Source organism: Gymnoscopelus braueri (assembly GCF_963280865.1).
Source record: "Gymnoscopelus braueri genome assembly, chromosome: 10".
Lineage (NCBI taxonomy): Eukaryota > Metazoa > Chordata > Actinopteri > Myctophiformes > Myctophidae > Gymnoscopelus > Gymnoscopelus braueri.
The window spans coordinates 27,517,131-27,535,996 of record NC_137611.1 but is presented as its reverse complement, the minus strand read 5'-3'; the positions used below and the strand labels follow the sequence as shown (position 1 = coordinate 27,535,996).

Genomic DNA, 18,866 nt, shown 5'->3' with positions numbered 1-18,866 from the left:
ACAGGTTAATTGACATCAAAACACCGTGAAATACGGTCAAAAACCGTTCCCAGCACCAAAATAGTGTCTCTTTTACTCAATCACTGATTACACTGATTAATTTCACCTGTGACAACTGTCCAGCATGTATCTGCATCAACGTTAGGGGGCGCACTTTACCAAATTACAGTAATATATTAAACATGGATAAACTAAACACATGTATTAAACCAAAACAAACAAGACAATAGTACAATACAAAAAAGTTTTAATGATACATCTGTTACTAATTTGGCTCTTATAGACTATATTGCCCTTTTGGATGTTGCCCCCAGATGTTACGCAAATAACAACAAAGAGAAACACTTTGTTTGAATAAATATTTGTATAATGTTTCACAGGGTCATTCACTTTTCTAATCAGTACAGATCAGAGGTGCTTTCTTTAGCTTGCATTGTATTTCAAGTTAACATAAACACACCATCTTACAGTAAGTAAGATTCTTACTTGATAAAAAATAACTTGAGCTTGTGTGCTTACCTTTGAATGAAATTCGGAATGATGTGTCTTAGTTCTACTGGATCTCTTCTAGTCCCTCCCTAACATCTACTTTTTATTAATTGACGAAATTGCCAATATTTTTTGTCATAACTTTAGTCGACGAAATTAACACTGCTGTGCTCGAAGGACTGGACTTTTCTAGTTTTGTCCTTATCACTCTTGGAGAAAAAAGCACACACACACACATACAGTACATGAACATGTACACATACTGTATGCGTGCAGGGCAGGGTGCATGTAAACTGTGAGTGCAGTGCATCATTTGGAATTGATGAATACGTTTTGTATTTCTTGAACCCCTTTAAGTAACTAAGACAGATATCTCACTGGGACTTAGGGGAGCTAAATTGATTTGTTTAATTAAGTTGTCAGGTGCACATTTTAAATAAGTGAGAATAATACAGCAACTCCTTAAATAAACACAATGGCCCAAACCAATCATTAAACAGAATTTATGCTCTTGCATTATTAATACACAAATAATGAAGAAGGCCCATTTCTCGCAAATGACGTCGTGATGATCATATAGGATGCTGACTGCAGGTACATCACACAGCATACAGCATTTTCTTCACAATATCACAAATACTCGTAACCCCTAATTGCTCCCCGAGCGCTGTAGAATGGCTGCTCTCTGCTCCTAGTATAGTTATAGGATGGGTAAATGCAGAGAACGAATTTCACGTATGTGCTTGCTTATATACATACAGTGACAAAATAACAGCCCATTATTACAGTAAACAATAATAATTCTGAAATCTACCGTGGGAGTGTGTGTGAGTGTGTCTGCGTGCATGTGTACCTGTCGGTCGGATAGGCGGTTGTCCAGAGATACCGCTGCGACCATTATGCCCATATGGCTTATATGGAGATTTGGCTGGACATATACTGATGACATCAGGGATCTCCATACACGGGCATTAAAGGGACAAAGACTGACAAATACTGAGATCTTCATATATGGGCATAAAAGGACACAGGCAGAGAGACAGGCAGACAGACAGATACAGAGATATCCATATATGGGCATAAAAGGTACACAGACGGTACAAGGGGTTGTCAGACAATTAGTCTTGCGTAGTATGACAACTATTCCACAGTCTCCGAATGCTATAATCATTTGAAAATTGTGGGAGGAAACAGTCTGGCTCGCAAGACTATCAGACAATGGGTACAACAGGTAGGCCTGTTCCCGCCTTGCATCGTTCCAGAGTAGGCCAGTGCCCAACGGCTACAAACGTGCAAAATCTCTGCGTGTATGCATGTGTGTGTATCTCTCCTTTGCGTGTCTCGAGAACCGTCCAACTGATCAAATTCAAACTTGGCATGTGTATCACTGAGGAACCGAAGGAGTGCGGTGTCCTTCTTAAACAATGTCTATAAATCTGTAAATCCCCACGTATCGAGTGCCCTGACGTCATAATACTGACGTCATAAGTACTATGGGTATCTGCACTAAGTACTCTGATAACAGGTAGGCCTACAACATGTATTGTGAACCGTATTTGTTCAAATAAATGTTAAATAGCTCTATATTCCAATAGCATTCCTCATCATAGCGTGTTTGTTCAGTAACAGGTCTCCCCGTCTCTCCAGCTCTTTAGTAAACAGAAAACATATTTTCAGATCGAGATCGCAATCAACTCAAATAGGGTCGAGAAGTGAAATTGGAAGTGATAAAACAGGGGGAAATGAGCAGACAAAATTCTAACTGGATCACCATAAAAACAAAAGCTGACAAATGATCTTTATGGGATTCTCTCTCCTGATTGGATAAAATGTGTATCCTGACCTAAAAGTATATTTTCTGCTTGGTAAAGAACTGGAGATTTGTTCTGCTTGCTAAAAAACTGGAGAGACCCCTGTCAGTGTGAACACAGTGTATAGCAATGATTGCTATTGGAATAATATTTCCCTTTAACATAGAAAAAGAAAAGGTGATATGTATCGCTTTTTCTTTTTCTCTTTAACAAAGAAAATATTATTACACCACTTTTAAGAAGATTAAGCCGTACATTAATCATTTAACATATAAAAAGCCATTGTGACATATGATTGATTGATTGATTGGATACTTTATTAGACTGAAATGTAAACAGCACTGGTACAGTAAGACATTAAGCCTAAAAGGATAACACAAAAAAGTCCTGGGGACTTGTTTCCATTGTGGCCCTATATATATGATGGATAGAGCAATTCCTAAATAAATACCAAATGCATATGAAACTCATAATTCACAACAAGAATCAGTTGAATAACAGTATCTGTTGAAGAAGAAACATATTGTCAGTCAGTTGTAAAGGGGATCTAGGCATACAAGAAAAAACCGAAACAAACAACCAATAATATTCTAATTATAGTTGTGTATATTTGTCTGTCATTGATGTTTCGGTGAATTGAGTACAAAGGACCCCAATGGAAACAAGCCATAGGCTTTCTTAGGTTTAAAAACCTCTTAGCAGACCTTGTATTGAACTGTACTTTCCTGTGCTTTTTTTTTGTGCAAACTGCTAATAAAGTATTCAATCAATCAAACAAACAAACAAACACACACACAAACAAACATCTCATTGAACACAGGGGATGAGAACAAACCATGACATTCTGTACACTAGTCTTTTCCAGTAACTTTTCCAGTATTAAAGTTTGAGTCAAACCGGTACATCAGTTAGTCACTCTAGCCTAGCAATTAGGAACTCTGTCCACACAGGAGCTCAATGTTGCATCACCACACCAGGAGGGAGTTGGTGGCGAGTTCATACCTCATATTTGTATTACTAATGATAAACAATATGAGAGACATGCAGTAACTACTGCACAGCATGCATACATGTACGCCATATCCGGACATTGATATAAATCAGTCCACGTTAACAGCAATGTCATGACTCTTTAGCTTAATTGAAGTGAACCCTGTGTTCCTCTGTAGAAAGGGAATGTCAAACACAGGAGACTAGGTAAGAGTGACACCTAGTGTGTAACTGAGGGGTTGCAACACATAATGTGCTGTTATCTGAACCTGTTTTTTATGATAGATGTAACGGTACACTCTCTATCAGAATGGTCACTGACACACCATTGGGAGTCATTTGAGACAATATCAGTCAGCGGGGGTCTATACTTTCTTTGTGAATTTGAATCTTAGGAAAATATTTAACAATGGCATTTTTCACAAACTAAATGTCACTAGAGATCCCCCAAAGCTCAAAAAGAGATACATATAAGGGCTATAATATTTCAGGAATTAATAAGCTGACTGTCAGGAAGTGTACAGTGGAATTCTAAATGGCATGCTCGAGCCAAAATACCAGCAGAGGGTTAAGAAGTTATAAGTAGGCTCCTCTCCATGTCCTTGGCAGCTAACAGAGTCACTTCAAATTGAACTCAGAGATGCAGCCAAGTGCCCTCAGACTGATGGACGGTGAGGACACACACTATCTCGGGAGATTGTTTTCACAGTATGCAGAAAGCTAATTACAAGCAATAAATTAATTTCACGCTGCTGCTTTGGAATTAATTGCCATCTTTACAGAAGTGACTGAAAGTGAAGGCTCAAGCATGGGGGCTGTAAGAGTGGTCAGGCCAAGTGTGCTCTGTTAAATGATGGAGCTCACAGTGTCTCGCTGGAAGTTGCACTAATTGCTGGTAGAGTATTCCTGCCATGCCCCTCACATCATGCACACAGCACACAGTGTATGTGTACAGTTCCCGTTCCACATAACAGAAGACTCAGCATGTGTCTACGTTATATCTAAAGGCTCTTCAATAACAATTCTTAATGTCAGGTCGGCGTAGTTATTCCTGGTATCATGTTAAACGGGGTGTATAAGTGATACTTTCTTTCGTTAGAATAAGTGTTAACTAGTTCTATATTTTGTGTTTGTTCGGTAACAGGGGTCTCCCAAGTCTGTGCAGCTTTTTAGAAAAACACCAAATACATTTTCCAATTAGGAGAGAGATCTCATATACTGTAGGAAAAACAAGTGAAATTGGAAGTGATGAAACAAAACAAAGAAATGAGCAGACACAATTGGAACTGGAACAAAAGTGAAGCTGATGAATTATCTGTGTAGGGTTTTCTCTCCTGATAAAAATTGGTGTCCTGACCTGAAAATGTATTTTCTGTTTGCTAAAGTGCTGGAGAAATGGGGAGAACCCCTGTTACTGAACTTCCTCTATGAGGAATGATTTCTGAAAGCAATGAATATTTTTACGAAATCATATGGAGGCAGTAGTAGGCCCAGCAGGTAGAGCAGCCGCTTGGGAAACTTAAAGGAGTAGTTCACCCAAAGAAATACTTATTTTCTATCAATTACACACCCCATGAAGCCTTGAATTCATGGAGATTTTTTTGTTTTTGTCGCATTCCTAAGCCAATAATTTGATGACTGGCGGAAAGATGCTGATGTATCCGGTAGGAGACTCAAAGAGTCTCCTTTGAGTCTCCTACCGGAGAGACCGCCGGTCATAAAATTATTGGCTTATTAATGCGACAAAAACTAAAAAATATCCATGAATTCAGTGATTCATGGGGTGTGTAATTGATAGAAAATAAGTAATTTTTGGGGTGAACTACTCCTTTAAAGATGGGGTGCCATGATATTTTTCAACCCTAAAACCTGATCATAAGGTATTATTATTATGTAAGGATTTTTTTCAACAACAAAAAAGTGTACAGAAATGGTTAAAATTATGTTTTTATGTGGACACGCCTCCAGTTCATTAAGTATACCTGGTTCTCACCTTAGCACCTCCTCCACCACCTTAGCACCACCCACCTGTCCTTGTCCCTCCTCCTCCTCATGCCCACACCTGTTGTGTTATGATAATGAGGGGGAGGGTATGGCTTTGTGATGTCACTAAAGCGCTGTTTCTCTATTGGCACATTTGACCCTCAAGGTTTCAGCCTCCAGGAAGAAACTCCAAATAGTCAGAGAAGACATAAAACACCATAAAAACACCACCAGGGGGCTTTATGAAGTTCTATCAACCTCATAGACACATGAAAAACAGAAAAAGTGCAAAACCATGGCACCACCTCTTTAAGGTTCCCTGTTCAATCCCGGGCTCCCTCAGAGTTAGCATCAAAGTGTCCTTGAGCAAGACACTGGTGCTTTGCATGGTTTCCACCGCCGTCTGTGAATGAATGAATGAATGAATGAATGCGCTTTGGATAAAGGTGCTAGATAAATTCACCTTGCAGGTGCACCCCCCCTTCAACAGGCAAGATGTCATTCCAGAATCAAACTCTGACCTCTACAGCATTGGTTCTCCTCTCCAGGGGTCCTTAGGGGGGGTTCAGGGGGTCCCCAGCAAAATGTGTTAATATAGCATCACAATAATTTTAACCACTTTAACCTTTTATACTTTGGCTATTCAAAAATAGCAGATATACAAGCTCATATAATCGTGAACATTTGTGCAAACCTTTAAATATAAGCGAACATTTGAAACTGAAATCTTTGCTTCTGGGGGTCCCTGGAACAAAAAAAATTTAGATGGGGGTCCGCAGCCAAATACATATCATTTTGGGGGTCCTTGACATGAAAAAGTTTGAGAACCACTGCTCTACAGAATAAAATGTTCCCACTATTACATTTTTCACTTGGTGAATGATGCACCTCCATGACTGACTCCACGACAACTTATACAATTCTTAAGCCCGAATCATAATTTATCGTACAACGGTGTCGCACGTAACAAATAGCACAAGCTCACAACGTGTACCAATGCATCACATACTGTAGCATAACTTCACACGTTGCCCAGGCTGTACAGCCTCAGCAGGTCTGTGTGACGATACATCATAGACTTAGACAGGTCATAAACTCTCACACCAACGGCTGATGATATCATATTGACAAACACCTGTACATGTGGAATATTTATGTACCGGTAGTCCATCGTACAGGATACACTATATCACAGTTACACTTGTTTATGTGTTTAACCACTTCAACAATCTAGACTTTGAGTTGTCTCTGTACTTACTGTAAGTTGGACCACTTTTTTCTGTCTACACCAAATTTCTTTGCCAAATATTGCCGATCTATAAGATCACAATGGATCGCAATGTGACGCGTTGTGAGCTTGTAGAGCGACAATTTTTGGCTAATGTTCCCCCCAGAATATGAATACTGGGGTTCAAGTGGTTAAGGAATTCACCAGTAAGCAGTATTTATTTCCATGGAATCATTAAAACATTTTATTTCAACACTTAAAAGCTGTTCATTATTCAGTGTAATTGTGCAAGGAAATGTGGGGAATAATGGAATTGTACAGTAATGCACAACATAATGAAAGCTATGCTTACTTTTACAGTTTTTTTATTATTATTATTATTTTGAGTTCAGTGACTTTTCAAGATATTCTAATTGGCCCCAGTGGGAATTTAAAGGAGGGGGGGGGGTAAAAAAAAAAAACCTTTATGTTCACAACTCATTCACATCCTCCCTTAATTTTGACAGTATTATTGTAATCTGAGCAGATAACATTGTTGTATTTTTTAACAGGATATCAATGTTTGATCATGAGGAGCGATGACTTCATCCTGTCGTCATTGATGCTCTTCACTGCCTTCACATGACAGATGGACCCTCTAATCATATTTTCAGCTTCAGAATTAAATTCATCAAACTGAAACACACAGCAAAATCCTGGGTTCTATTTTTAGCTCTGAACGAGTATAAAACTCGACCCATTTCCAACACTTCCAGGGCTAAATTAACACTCAGGGTTTTGTGGCGCATGCTATTTGACCCAAATATATAAAGCACATTTTGAATTGTTCATGAACGCCAATGCTTTCTTCTAAATTAGGCACATGCTCAATAATACATAATCTTCCTAAGCCTAATAAGATCACAAAGTCATGGGGAATTAGAATTTGTTTCAAGTATTAGTTTCAATTGATTTGATACTGTATTATTTATTGATGCTTCTGCATAATGCAGATAGGCTTGTTATCTATAAATCCTCGCCATCCTAAATCCACAGAGTGGGTGTTGTGTGACCCAACGAGGAACTTGTGGCTTGCCAACGTGTGTGGAATCGCGGCATATCTTGCACCGATCCCTCGCCGCCTATGAGTGGAGCTAAACATTAACTAATGGGTGAAGAGGGGGATGGATGATGTCATTGCTATTGTACAAGTCAACAAAGTCAGTGAGAGTACCACACCCACTGAGTCATTCAATATCAAATTCATAGACTGAACTACTAGCAGTGTAAATGAATGAGAGCAGTTTATCCTTCCACTATGATTCCTAGTTATTGTTACTATCCACAGTACAGGGTTTTGGTGTCAAAAAGGCATGGCACAGATCTTCATACAACTTTCAGAAAAAACATAACTGCATCAAAAAACATTGTGTAATACCAAAGTAACACACATGGAAGCATTATGTAAACAGTGGTTGAGCTGCAATATACATTAAGCTGATCATGAGCCGTGCTATAACACTGCGATTTTATAAGCAAAATGTTCCATATCAGGCCTACTATATCTTCTGTTGAAAAATCAATTTGCAGTCAGAATGTCATTTTTACAACTGCAATTACAGCGTGTTATGAGATTGAGACATAGATCGCCATTACCACCTCCTGCTGTACATTACCACTAATGAAAACAAGCCATAATGGTTTCCGCTGTGCATGGGTACAGCTACAGTTGGTATAACAGCTCAATCTGTGACTTTTTTTCCACACTCAGGTCCTGAGAAATGGCTTTCTGGTTGGTCTTGATGAATAATACATTTCTTTGCTGTCACTCATGCACGCTGAGATAAGCCCAGGCAATCTGTTTTCGCTCCTCCCAATCACACCCTTTTGCTGACTTTCCGTGAATCAGCATCAGTCTGTCTCATCAACCTTAAGGTTCCCACAAGCTCCAGCTACACCCCGATTGTGAACAGTCAGCATAAAGTATACATTTGCAACACTAAGGCACTTTGGTCTTCCACTGTAACGTGGGAGTTGTACGAACATCTTTAAACATGTGATGTGCCTACTCTAGGCAAGTCATTTTGAAATGAAGCACAGAGCAGTCAGTGCTAAATAAAACTAAGGCGAGTGCACAGGCACTTCAGCGTACGCAATGACACCTAATCAAATAGCTACAGTAAATAGAAAAGTGGAATAAAATGTTCCACTCAACCTGAGATAAGCCAATATTTATACCTAAAAAAAAAACTTGTACGCCTTTAAAGTGGCATTACATATACGCTAACTCTTATCCTGCAAAACGAAGCACAAAGCAATTGTCAAGAACACAAAATATAACACAATTTACATACATATCTACAGTGCATAATAATCAAGTTCATCATTTCCAGTGCAAAAAGTACTGTGTACAAGCAGAACAGTGTACTAACACTTTAGGCCTTGATATACTTTGTTGTGTGCACGCAAAAATAGCTGACCTACAAGCTCACAACGCATCGCAGCACGACGCATTGTGAGCTTGCAGATCGGCTATTTTCGGTGCGCGGCACCGGCTTTACAAGACCCTGTTCATATGATTGTCTTCTTGTTGTCCAGTATCCTACCACGTAGCAAGAGTCCACTATTCCATTCTACGCACGACCCTGTGCATCCTGTGCAATTAAAATAAACACCCGCCTCGGGTTACCATTGTTCATTTCTTAGTGCAGACCTCTGCCAGAGTTTTGAACTTTGGCCCAAGCGTGTCCAGGAAGCTGAGGTCATCGCTGTTGCCTTGGTCACTGCAGCAGCCCACAGAGCCGGCCGGGGAGCCCACCCCCTCAAAACCGTACGAGTGGAGGATGTCATCCGCGAAGCGCCCCTCCTCCTCTGTCCCCAGATAGGCCAACTTCTAAAAGACAAAGCAGACGGGAGAGGAAATGTGTTATTAGCCCTTGTGGATTAAACCGGGGGAAGCTGGCCGATAGGAGGGGAGATATTACACCATGTGATGTTATGGAATTGCTCAGGATATGACCGGCGGATATTACTCGGCCAACACAGACAAACATTCCACCGACAAGTTGAGAAATAATAACTTACAGTACAGAGAGTGGAGCCCATGATGGTTCAGCCAATAAGAGATTACATTACACATGAGAGTTGCCTTTGGTTTTTCAGATAGGAGCGTTATTAAACCTCACAGAGCGAAAGGTTTGCTCATCGAGATGCGTTTTTACAACACACTAGTGCTCCTGCTCTCATACAATGCGGTGACTTCCACTATAGACCTCACCCAGGTGTATTAATTTCCACATTGGTCATTCCAGCGCCTGCTGTATGCTGGATGACTATACCCGGGCAACTCAAAATGTTAAAAAGATGAATTAAAAACAAAATTACCTGCTCTACGAAGCGGCCATTTGTTTGCCAGGTGTGATGAGCTGTGGCGTTATCAAAGAGGTGTCCATTGCCGAAAGCCACGTTGCTGTTCGCAAACTGACTGCTCCACTGCTGTCCAGAACCAAACTGTCCGGTTCCAAACTGTCCAGTTCCAAACTGTCCGGTACCAAACTGTCCAGTACCAAACTGTCCAGTACCAAACTGTCCCATGTCCTGCTGGCTAGAGGTGTATTCGTTCCCCCTGTCCGCCATCAGAAGCCCATTGGTTTGATTGCCCTTAACGCTGAGGCCACCAACTGTGCTGGAACTCTTGTTCCCCACCCACTGTGCGTCAAGCAAGGAACCCTTCACTGGTTCTTCAATGAGGGTAACAGAGGGTATGAGGAGCTTTGTATCCTAAAGAGACATAAAGATATATATAATCAAATCAAATGCCCAAATTAACCGATTAAGCACTATAACGACCTATAAAGCCCTATAAAGACTATAACGACATGCCAAAAACAGGGACGCTGTGGTTAACCAAGTAGAAAAGTGACGACACTGCAGCCCATCCGATGCAGTCAATATTGCATGTATACACTGCATACATTACTTCATATATGCACCTACTGTACAGTACCACTGAAGCCCCATCTGACTGCATTCATTATTACATGTATACACCTACCACTGCATCCCCAGGGGCCTCCGTGTTGGATTTCAGCAACACACCACCGCTGTCTCCCAGATCCTCGAAATCCTTTGCCTGAGGCTTTGTCACGCAGAAGGATGCACAGCATATACCTGAGGAAGACAAGTACACCTTAGCTTTAGAATGAGTTCAGCTGAAGTAGGTTATACTTCCCCGGTAAACAGCGGTTGTGTGTGTGCGTGTGCGTGTGTGTGCGTGTGCGTGTGCGTGTGCGTGTGCGTGTGTGTGTGTGTGTGTGTGTGTGCGTGTGCGCGTGTGTGTGTGTGTGCGCGCGCGCGAGAGGCATTACAAGAGCAAGATCAATGCATGTTACATCATTCCGCCTGCTATGCAGAACAATCCCAATACATGCTTCAGTTGCTCTGCATAACTCTGTGACAATGAGAAAACCTAACTTAATATAAAAAACGTCCAACCTTACAGCACTGTGCGAATGTACACATTCGCCTATGTCTTTTATTCATGCTGGATGAACTAGACGGTACAATAAATATACAGTAGCATTATAGAAGTGCAGTAGTTGGGGGACTCACAGAACAGCAAAAGCAGGGCCAAACCCAGCAGCATAGCGAGGACGCCCCACACCCCGAATGCCGTGGACCTCTCTTTTTCCAAGCAGGCGCCCTTCCAACACTGGCAGATCCTCACTGTCGCCATCTGTGTCCTACCACTGCCCTGTAGATCTTTCACCATCAAAGGAACGGTGTATCTCCCCGTGGGGAGTTCTATGGTCGGCTGCAACGTAGCCGCCGTGTCTGAGAAGGAAAACACAAGGTTTTATTTCAAAATGAGACGTAAAGCTGGAAAGAAAGTGACTAAATTAAAGCTAAATATTGGTTTCATGTCGTCTCTTTGAGAAAAGTCAACTTTAAAAAATTAGTGACACTAGACTAGACCATACCCGTGGGGGGATATGCGCACATGATCTGGCAACCTGGGAGCCAGTGAACACAAAAACGCTAATAAACAGCTGAGATTTTGTGTAATCGGAAAACGGGCTTCCCTGTTAGGTGCACATGGTAATGGTCAATGGCTGTGTGCAAATTCAGATCAATTGCTCCTGCCACTGAGGAGAAACGGGCAGAACCAATTTTGGCCTCACCACTACACCACGCACTACACCACGCACTACAGAGGTTTGTCAAATAAATTATAGGAGGATAAGGAGGATAGTACACCTATAACACACTGAATCCTGCTCATGTCATTTAGGTAATGGTGGAACACTTCAATGCTGAAGTTAATATTCCAGAGGAGATGAGTCTATCTGTTCATTAAGAAGATGCCAATGACACCATTAGACCGTTTTCCCCAGTCAACCCAGTTTATCATCCCATTTAAAAGACATTTACATTGGAAGATGAGATGGGCAAGGTAAGCAATCTCAACATAACCACCTACCATTCAACTTATTCACAGTCCACTTGTCATCATGCCCCTCTGCCAAGTCGAAGCTGAACGGGCCAGCGAAGGGAGACTGGTCTTTGTCCACGGCCACGACCGGCACAGAGCCTAGTTCACCCACCTTCTCACACACCAAAAGCTCCGTGGTGGGAAGCTCTGGCACGTGATCATTGGCATCCTCCACCTGAATAATAACTGTTCCTGTACCCGTCTTAGAGCCTGAAATTACATAAAGACACGTTTGGTAAGATTAGTCATTTGTGCGAGTTAGAACTGGTTGATTTAGAGCAGTGGTTCCCAAACGGTGAGTCATGAGAGAAGTCCAGGTGTGCACTCAGAGTCATTTCCCATAACAGACTCTAAACAATATTTTACCACTTTCAACCAGGGCATCCCTATTTTGGGCATGTCATTGTAGCTGAACATTTCAAATCTAATTTACTTATTTTCCCATAAATTAAAAAAATTATGAAAATCTACAAGCTCACAATGCAAAGTAAACTCACAATGCATTGCATCGCAACGCTTTGTTGGCTCATAGATGAACCATTTTGAAAACCACTGATCCCACTGAGGCCAGCTTGCGTGACTGACAGATTTTATGACATCACTTTGGCATTGGCTGCTGTCTCAACAGAATGCACCAGACCAAATGTAGGATAGGAGCCAGACATTAGGCAACAACACACCAAAACATTTATGAGTAAACCAGACGTGTTGCTCTAAGGTGAAAAACCACACCTCATGCTCTCTGTCATGAACCAGTGAGAGTGGAAAGACAAGGGTGGAGCTGGGCTTGGCAGCTGAGACAAAATCACCAAAAAGACAGTAGGTTTAGGCCATAGACACTCTCATCATACAGTACCAATTTAATTATTGGTATAATTATTATATTATGATGGACAAAGGGATCATGTTTGTGGTTTCTCCCCAACCCCAATGTATTAACTGGTGATGCTGTGCCAAGAACATTGCGTAAACAAACAGGGAATTCGCTGGAGGTTATACTTATCTGAACACGTTTCTTGCATGTTAGTTAAAGGGTAACAGTTTGGAAAGCACTGCACAATGCACTGGCTATATAGCATTGGAAATGACTTACTGCTGTCCACAGCCTTCATGGTGATGTTGTAAATACCATCCTGGACAAAGTGGGACTCCCTGTCAATTGTGTTTGCAACCTTCAGCTGTCCTGAATTTGCATCTACATGAATCCACGATGCTGGGTCTGTCACCTTGTAATACCTGAGAGGAGAAGAGGACAAAGAATCCATGGTATCATTAGCAAATTCTTCTCATCGGTGGTGAAAGTCTGCCCTCCAGTGCTTGTGTGAAGTAAAAACAAAAGTATATATTTTTTTGTCTTGCACAGAGCTACAACTCCATCTTGTGTTGAAATATGTATCATCACTGTTGGGCAGAAAAGTTGTACTGTTTCTCTATATTTCATATTTCTATGTTTTTTCATGCATACATTCTTCATGTGACAGTGTCAAGCAAAAATAAGGAAAATAGCCTATCGTGTCTGAGCTTTCTGTGTAGAACGCTGTGAGGTTGTATTATTTAATAATTAATCATTATTGTATTACATTTTGGGGAAAATGTTCACCTGTATGCCCAAAAGAGGGATAACAGGTTAAAAGTGGGTAAGTCTGTCTGTGTATTTCTTTATAAATATTGAATCAATTAAAAGTATTAAAAAGAGCTTTTTCAATAATAAACATTGGATGCATTGGAACACACAGGTTCTATTTTTCTGTTTCCTGAAAAGTGGCGATTTTGGACATACAAAGATTCAGCAACAACATAATAATGTTAAAGCCTGCCCTTCACCATAGAACGCAAAATGAGGTTGCATTACTACAAAGCAAGTCAACAGGGTGACAATAATGCTTACTTGATGCCCGCGCTACTCTTGGTCTCAGGATCCAGAGCTGTGTAAGTTCCTATCAGAGTGCCATTTGCTGTGTTCTCCTGGACAATGAAGCGCACAGTGGGAGCGGTGAATTGCGGGCCCTCGTCGACATCGGTCACAGACACATCCACGGGTATGGAGGCCCACGAGGCCGTGGCACCGTTCAGTTCAGCTTCGTTACGCGCCATGATCTCCAGTTTGAGGTTTTTGGCCTTCTCGTAGTCTACGGGCTGAGGAAACACGTAGGCAGTGTTGAAAATAAGAAAACGTACGTCACTGTGTAAGAGCGAAGTCTGTATTTTAGGTATTCCATTAGCAGTAAGTTAAGACCTGAGGCGATTCTTAAAAATGTTTTCAAAATCCTAACAGTTTTTTGAAAAAAATCTGAAAAATATTTTTTCACGATTTTTCAAAAATAGCAGATCTACAAGCTCGTATATCTGCTATTTTTGAATAGCCAAATAAATCTAAAGTGACACAGATGCGTTCCAGGTATTAATGGGTTAAAAACAAACCAAAAGGTACAATTTCAAATAGACAGTAATTTAATGTTAGCTCACCTTTGTTGTGTAAAGGAGTCCTTCATTAGTTTTGGGGTCTCTTTCAATTCTGAAAATACCGTCTTCGTTTCCCTTAGTGATCACAAACTGAGATTTCCAGTTCGGTGTGTTTATCAAATCCTTGTCTTCAACCGGAATCCGGAGGATCAGACCTGGGTTTTGGTTCTCCTTGATATTCACATCATACTGGTGGTGGTAAAGGCAAAGAAAGAGAGTTGAGAGAGTGGGTTATTTATGTGAAATGAGCACTCACAAGGGTGCTATAACGCCTGATTTATACTTAGTTGTGCACAGTGTTGCGCACAGAAAAAAAAGTGCAGATCTACACGCTCTCAGCACGTAGCGCTGTGACACGCTGTGAACTTGTAGATCTGCTATTTGCAGACGCCATTGCGCAACTAAGTATGAATCACCACGTCGGGAAATAATGTCACAGTGTGTAACAGGAATCCTTCACAGTGGTTTTGACTCGGCTCTTCAAAAACAACAACTGAACACTTACAGATGTCTTTGTGAACGTGGGAGGATTGTCGTTGATGTCGCTCAGCGTAATGGTGGCTGTGGCCGTGTTGGACAGGCCTCTCGAGTCACCGTTCATGTCTTTGATCTCGACCGTGGCAAAATGCTTGTCTTGCACCTGAAGCGAAAATCATAAGAATAACTTTCCATACAGCGCAAGTGCATTATACTGTAACAATGAGAATTGTGAGGAGTAATGAGAAATGATTCCAAACAAAATTTGTTTGGAATAATTTCTCCTTGCCATTGCTCACCAACAAATTCATCTTAAAGCCTCAAACATTGTTGTTGGATGCCGTCACTCGTGGAAAATAACTGATTGTCAACACACTGGTCACGACTGTCAACACTGCCGTGTGACAACTGAAGTCACGTGTTGTCATACATTACTGAGGAAACCACAGAACCAATGAACATAGACCCTCCTCACCTCTCTGTCCAGTTGGTTGGTTAATGTGCTGATGACACCCGTCACTGGGTCGATGGCAAACAGGTCTCGTCCAGACAGGATTGAATACCTGATCTTAACATTGATTGTTTTTTCCTCATCTCTGTCAGTAGCATTCACTTTCCCCACCGGTGTGCCTATATAGCGTATAACAAATTTTGGGTTACCCTGTAATCCATATTGATAACCTTATGGCATATACTGTGTACAGTATACAGGCAATATACAGTTTGTGTTTCTCACCTGCTTTGCTCTGCTCCGGCACTGTGAACTGGAGTGGGCCTGTGAATGTTGGCTTGTTGTCATTCTTATCAAACACGACCACAGTCAACTTCAAAGGCTCGTCTCTCTCTTGGTGGGTCGCTCTGTCATAAACGTGAGCTGTAAACTGCAAAGAGAAGACTAGCTTTAGCTGGTGGCGCGTGCGTGTGCGTGCGTGCGCGTGTGCGTGTGCGGTATCATGACTGCAGTGGTGTAAAGTAACTGTACTTTTTTTGTACAATTTTGAGGTATTTTTTACTTTACTTTAGTATTTCCAATTTTCAGTACTTTTACTTCTACTCCATCTCAGAGGCAAATGTTGTACTTCCACTACAATTATTTGAAAACTTAAGTTACTAATTACTTTGCAAATATAAATTGTTACATTATAAAACATACATTAATCCCTTTAGCCCTATTGTATACCTAGGCCTTTTGAAAATAGCAGATCTACAAGCTCACAACGCGTCGCATTGCGACGCGTTGTGAGCTTGTAGATCTGCTATTTTCAAACATTTTAGCACTTTTACTTTTGGTACATTTTGATACCAATACTTTTGTACTTTTACTCAAGTCAATTTTGAATTCCGGACTTTTACTTGTAACAGAGTACTTCTACATTGATACTTTTACTTGAGTAAAACATTGGAGTACTTTTTCCATCACTGCATGACAGCTTTATTTAGATCTATGATCAGTCTTATCGGTACGGAGGTCTTCTGCTCACCTCATACATGGAGTACTCCTCGCGGTCGACTGCAAAGTGCACCGACAGCATCCCCGAAAACTTCTCCACGCTGAACAGACCCACCGGGTGCTCGGTAACGCCAGGTCCGCTGATCGTGTAGTACACGTTGTGATCTTGTCCGGCAGTTGATCCTATCTGTAAGCAGGAAATACAAGGGGTTAACGTTCTGTGGGTGTGTGACACTATTCATCTGGGTTTAGAGACAAAAGCGATACCACTGCAGGACAGCAATAGGTAAATGTGTTAATTCCCAGACAAGTTGTAACTGATTATGTGCAGCGAGGAGCTCAAAGGAGCTATACTGTACATACATAGAAACTAAACAGTCAAGGCGTGTCTGGGTGTGTGTGCGTCTGTTTTTGTGAGAAATATACAGTAAAAGTAAACACAGTAGAAGACAGCCTGCAAGTCTTCATTCATATTTCAAAGGCATGAATATTTGACAAACATTCAGTATAATATTAGGCCTACTGTATTGTTTTGAAAGAAATGTCATGTAATACTTATTTATTGTGTAATATTAGCTTACCCTGTCTATTTGCTTTGGAAATGGCCCGCCGTCGTTTTCATATATTTCAAAAGGTGGAACACCCCAACGTCGTTTGGACCTCTTCAGGGACGCCTGCTCGGGCACATATTATAAACATAATTTATTAGAGTATTAACATGGAATAGGATTTTTTTTAATGCCTACAATACAATCACTTGAATCTCTCACCTCTCTTTTCAGGATGTTTCTGTGAACGAGGTGAATGACCATTTGACCTTTGTTCCCGCTGGGGTCCTGAGCCCACACTGAAAAGGTCTGGCCCTTATTTGGCACTGTGGTTGTTGTCACTACAGCGCCATCACTCCTCAACATGAAGGCTGGGTCACTGGATGTGAAGAGCTCACAGTGGTGGTCATGAAGATCAACTAAAGAGGGGAGAAATGGACTTAGAATGCTGCAATGTTATGTGCTTCGCACATCATCTTATTTGTATCACTGTGTCTATCTCATTAAGGTATTTGCTAAGGCCTACTTAATATTCCACAGAACCTCAAGCTATGTTATTAATGTGCTGATGTGCAGTCAAGTTTATATTGTGCTGGTGAAAATAAGGAAGTATAGGCTTCTTATTAGCATATAGGCGCATTGAATGGCTACCCATAATGCATATTAAGCAACTTCAAAACAGTGAGTGGAATACATTAAACATACCTTTTGAAATAAGAAAATGTGCTGGTATTGACTGTGGCACTGATACATGTATGGAGCTGGAGAGAAAGCAAGACTCTGCACGAATGATCTGTAGAAAACCAACAAATGACAACAACATTAGTAGTGCAGGCAAGTGGGACATGACCCCTGACCCCCCAAAATAATCATATTTGAACTGGGGACCCCCCCACCCTGACAAGCAATTGGAATTGTAGGCGTTGAGGCATTACATTTAGTTTGATTCTGTTCCACAGATAAATATTGTGAAAATAGCTGATCTACAAGCTCACAACGCCTTGCAACGGGAGGTGTTGTGAGCTTGCAGATCGGCTATTTTCACAATTTCTGCCTCTTTCTTATATTATTTGACAATTTGGCCAATGTTTGACCAGCTTTTTAAAGTTTGGTCTTTTTTCTTTTCTTTCTTTCTTTCTTTTCTTTTCTTTTCTTTTCTTTTCTTTTCTTTCTTTCTTTTCTTTTTTCTTTTCTTTAGCCTATTAAAAAGGCCTTAAAAGTCTTTAAATTGTCTCTGTCATCTGCGGACCCTCCCAAAATCATGTGGGGACCCGCCTGGGGGTCCCGAGTCCCACCCACAGGTTGAGCAGCATTGGGCTACCGTCTGCCCATTGTGTGCCCAAACAGACCATACCGATACCGAAGTAAAAGTAGGTGGGATGAAACAATTTGCAAGTAGCTTTAACAAATGATACTGTATAGCTTACAGTTCTTTGACAAACAGTAAAAATACAAAGTGAAAGTAGTACAGTATTACTTACCAATAACATGCAAGTGTTGAAAATGAAATATCCCTTCATGTTGGTAGACGTCGTTGTGGTAGAGTCTGCCTATTCCTTCCGTACGTAGTGAAGGATAAGATGTGAGCTGTGTGAGAATCAGTGATCAGGTTTAGAATCGTACAGTAGAGTAATAATCGCCTCGTAGCTGCTTTCACCGCGCTATAAATCTACACTCCAGTAGAACTCCAGTCTCCAGGGCAGGCAGTTCAGGTTGAAAGTGTTGCCTATTAGTCAGTGCCCTATAATCCACTCTGTTGTCTGACACCCCGACACACCTTGATGGCTCCACCCTGCATAGTGCACACGGTTTCATTACTGTAAAGAGTGTGCGCAGGCAGCAACTCACTCACACACGCACGTACACACACACACGTCTTTGTTTCCTCTTTTACAGATCCATTTTACGATTAAGACTGATGCAAAACTCTGTGGCTACCAGCAGGGGGACACATTTC

General features: G+C 41.2%; 1 protein-coding gene across 1 annotated transcript; it reads right to left on the bottom strand.

Moving 5' to 3' along the window:
- Nucleotides 1-7,763: 7,763 nt before the first annotated feature.
- LOC308094516 (desmocollin 2-like protein) lies at nucleotides 7,764-18,644 on the bottom strand. Its single transcript, XM_080441240.1, has 16 exons — nucleotides 18,391-18,644; nucleotides 17,615-17,702; nucleotides 17,132-17,328; nucleotides 16,943-17,035; nucleotides 16,393-16,548; nucleotides 15,648-15,792; nucleotides 15,387-15,541; nucleotides 14,940-15,074; nucleotides 14,438-14,623; nucleotides 13,860-14,107; nucleotides 13,065-13,207; nucleotides 11,960-12,181; nucleotides 11,092-11,313; nucleotides 10,535-10,650; nucleotides 9,865-10,260; nucleotides 7,764-9,373 (listed from the first exon to the last, which is right to left on the bottom strand). The coding sequence occupies exons 1-16, from the start codon at nucleotides 18,427-18,429 to the stop codon at nucleotides 9,176-9,178; spliced, it is 2,739 nt and encodes a 912-aa protein (XP_080297366.1). The 5' UTR covers nucleotides 18,430-18,644; the 3' UTR covers nucleotides 7,764-9,175.
- Between the last annotated feature and the right edge of the window lie 222 nt (nucleotides 18,645-18,866).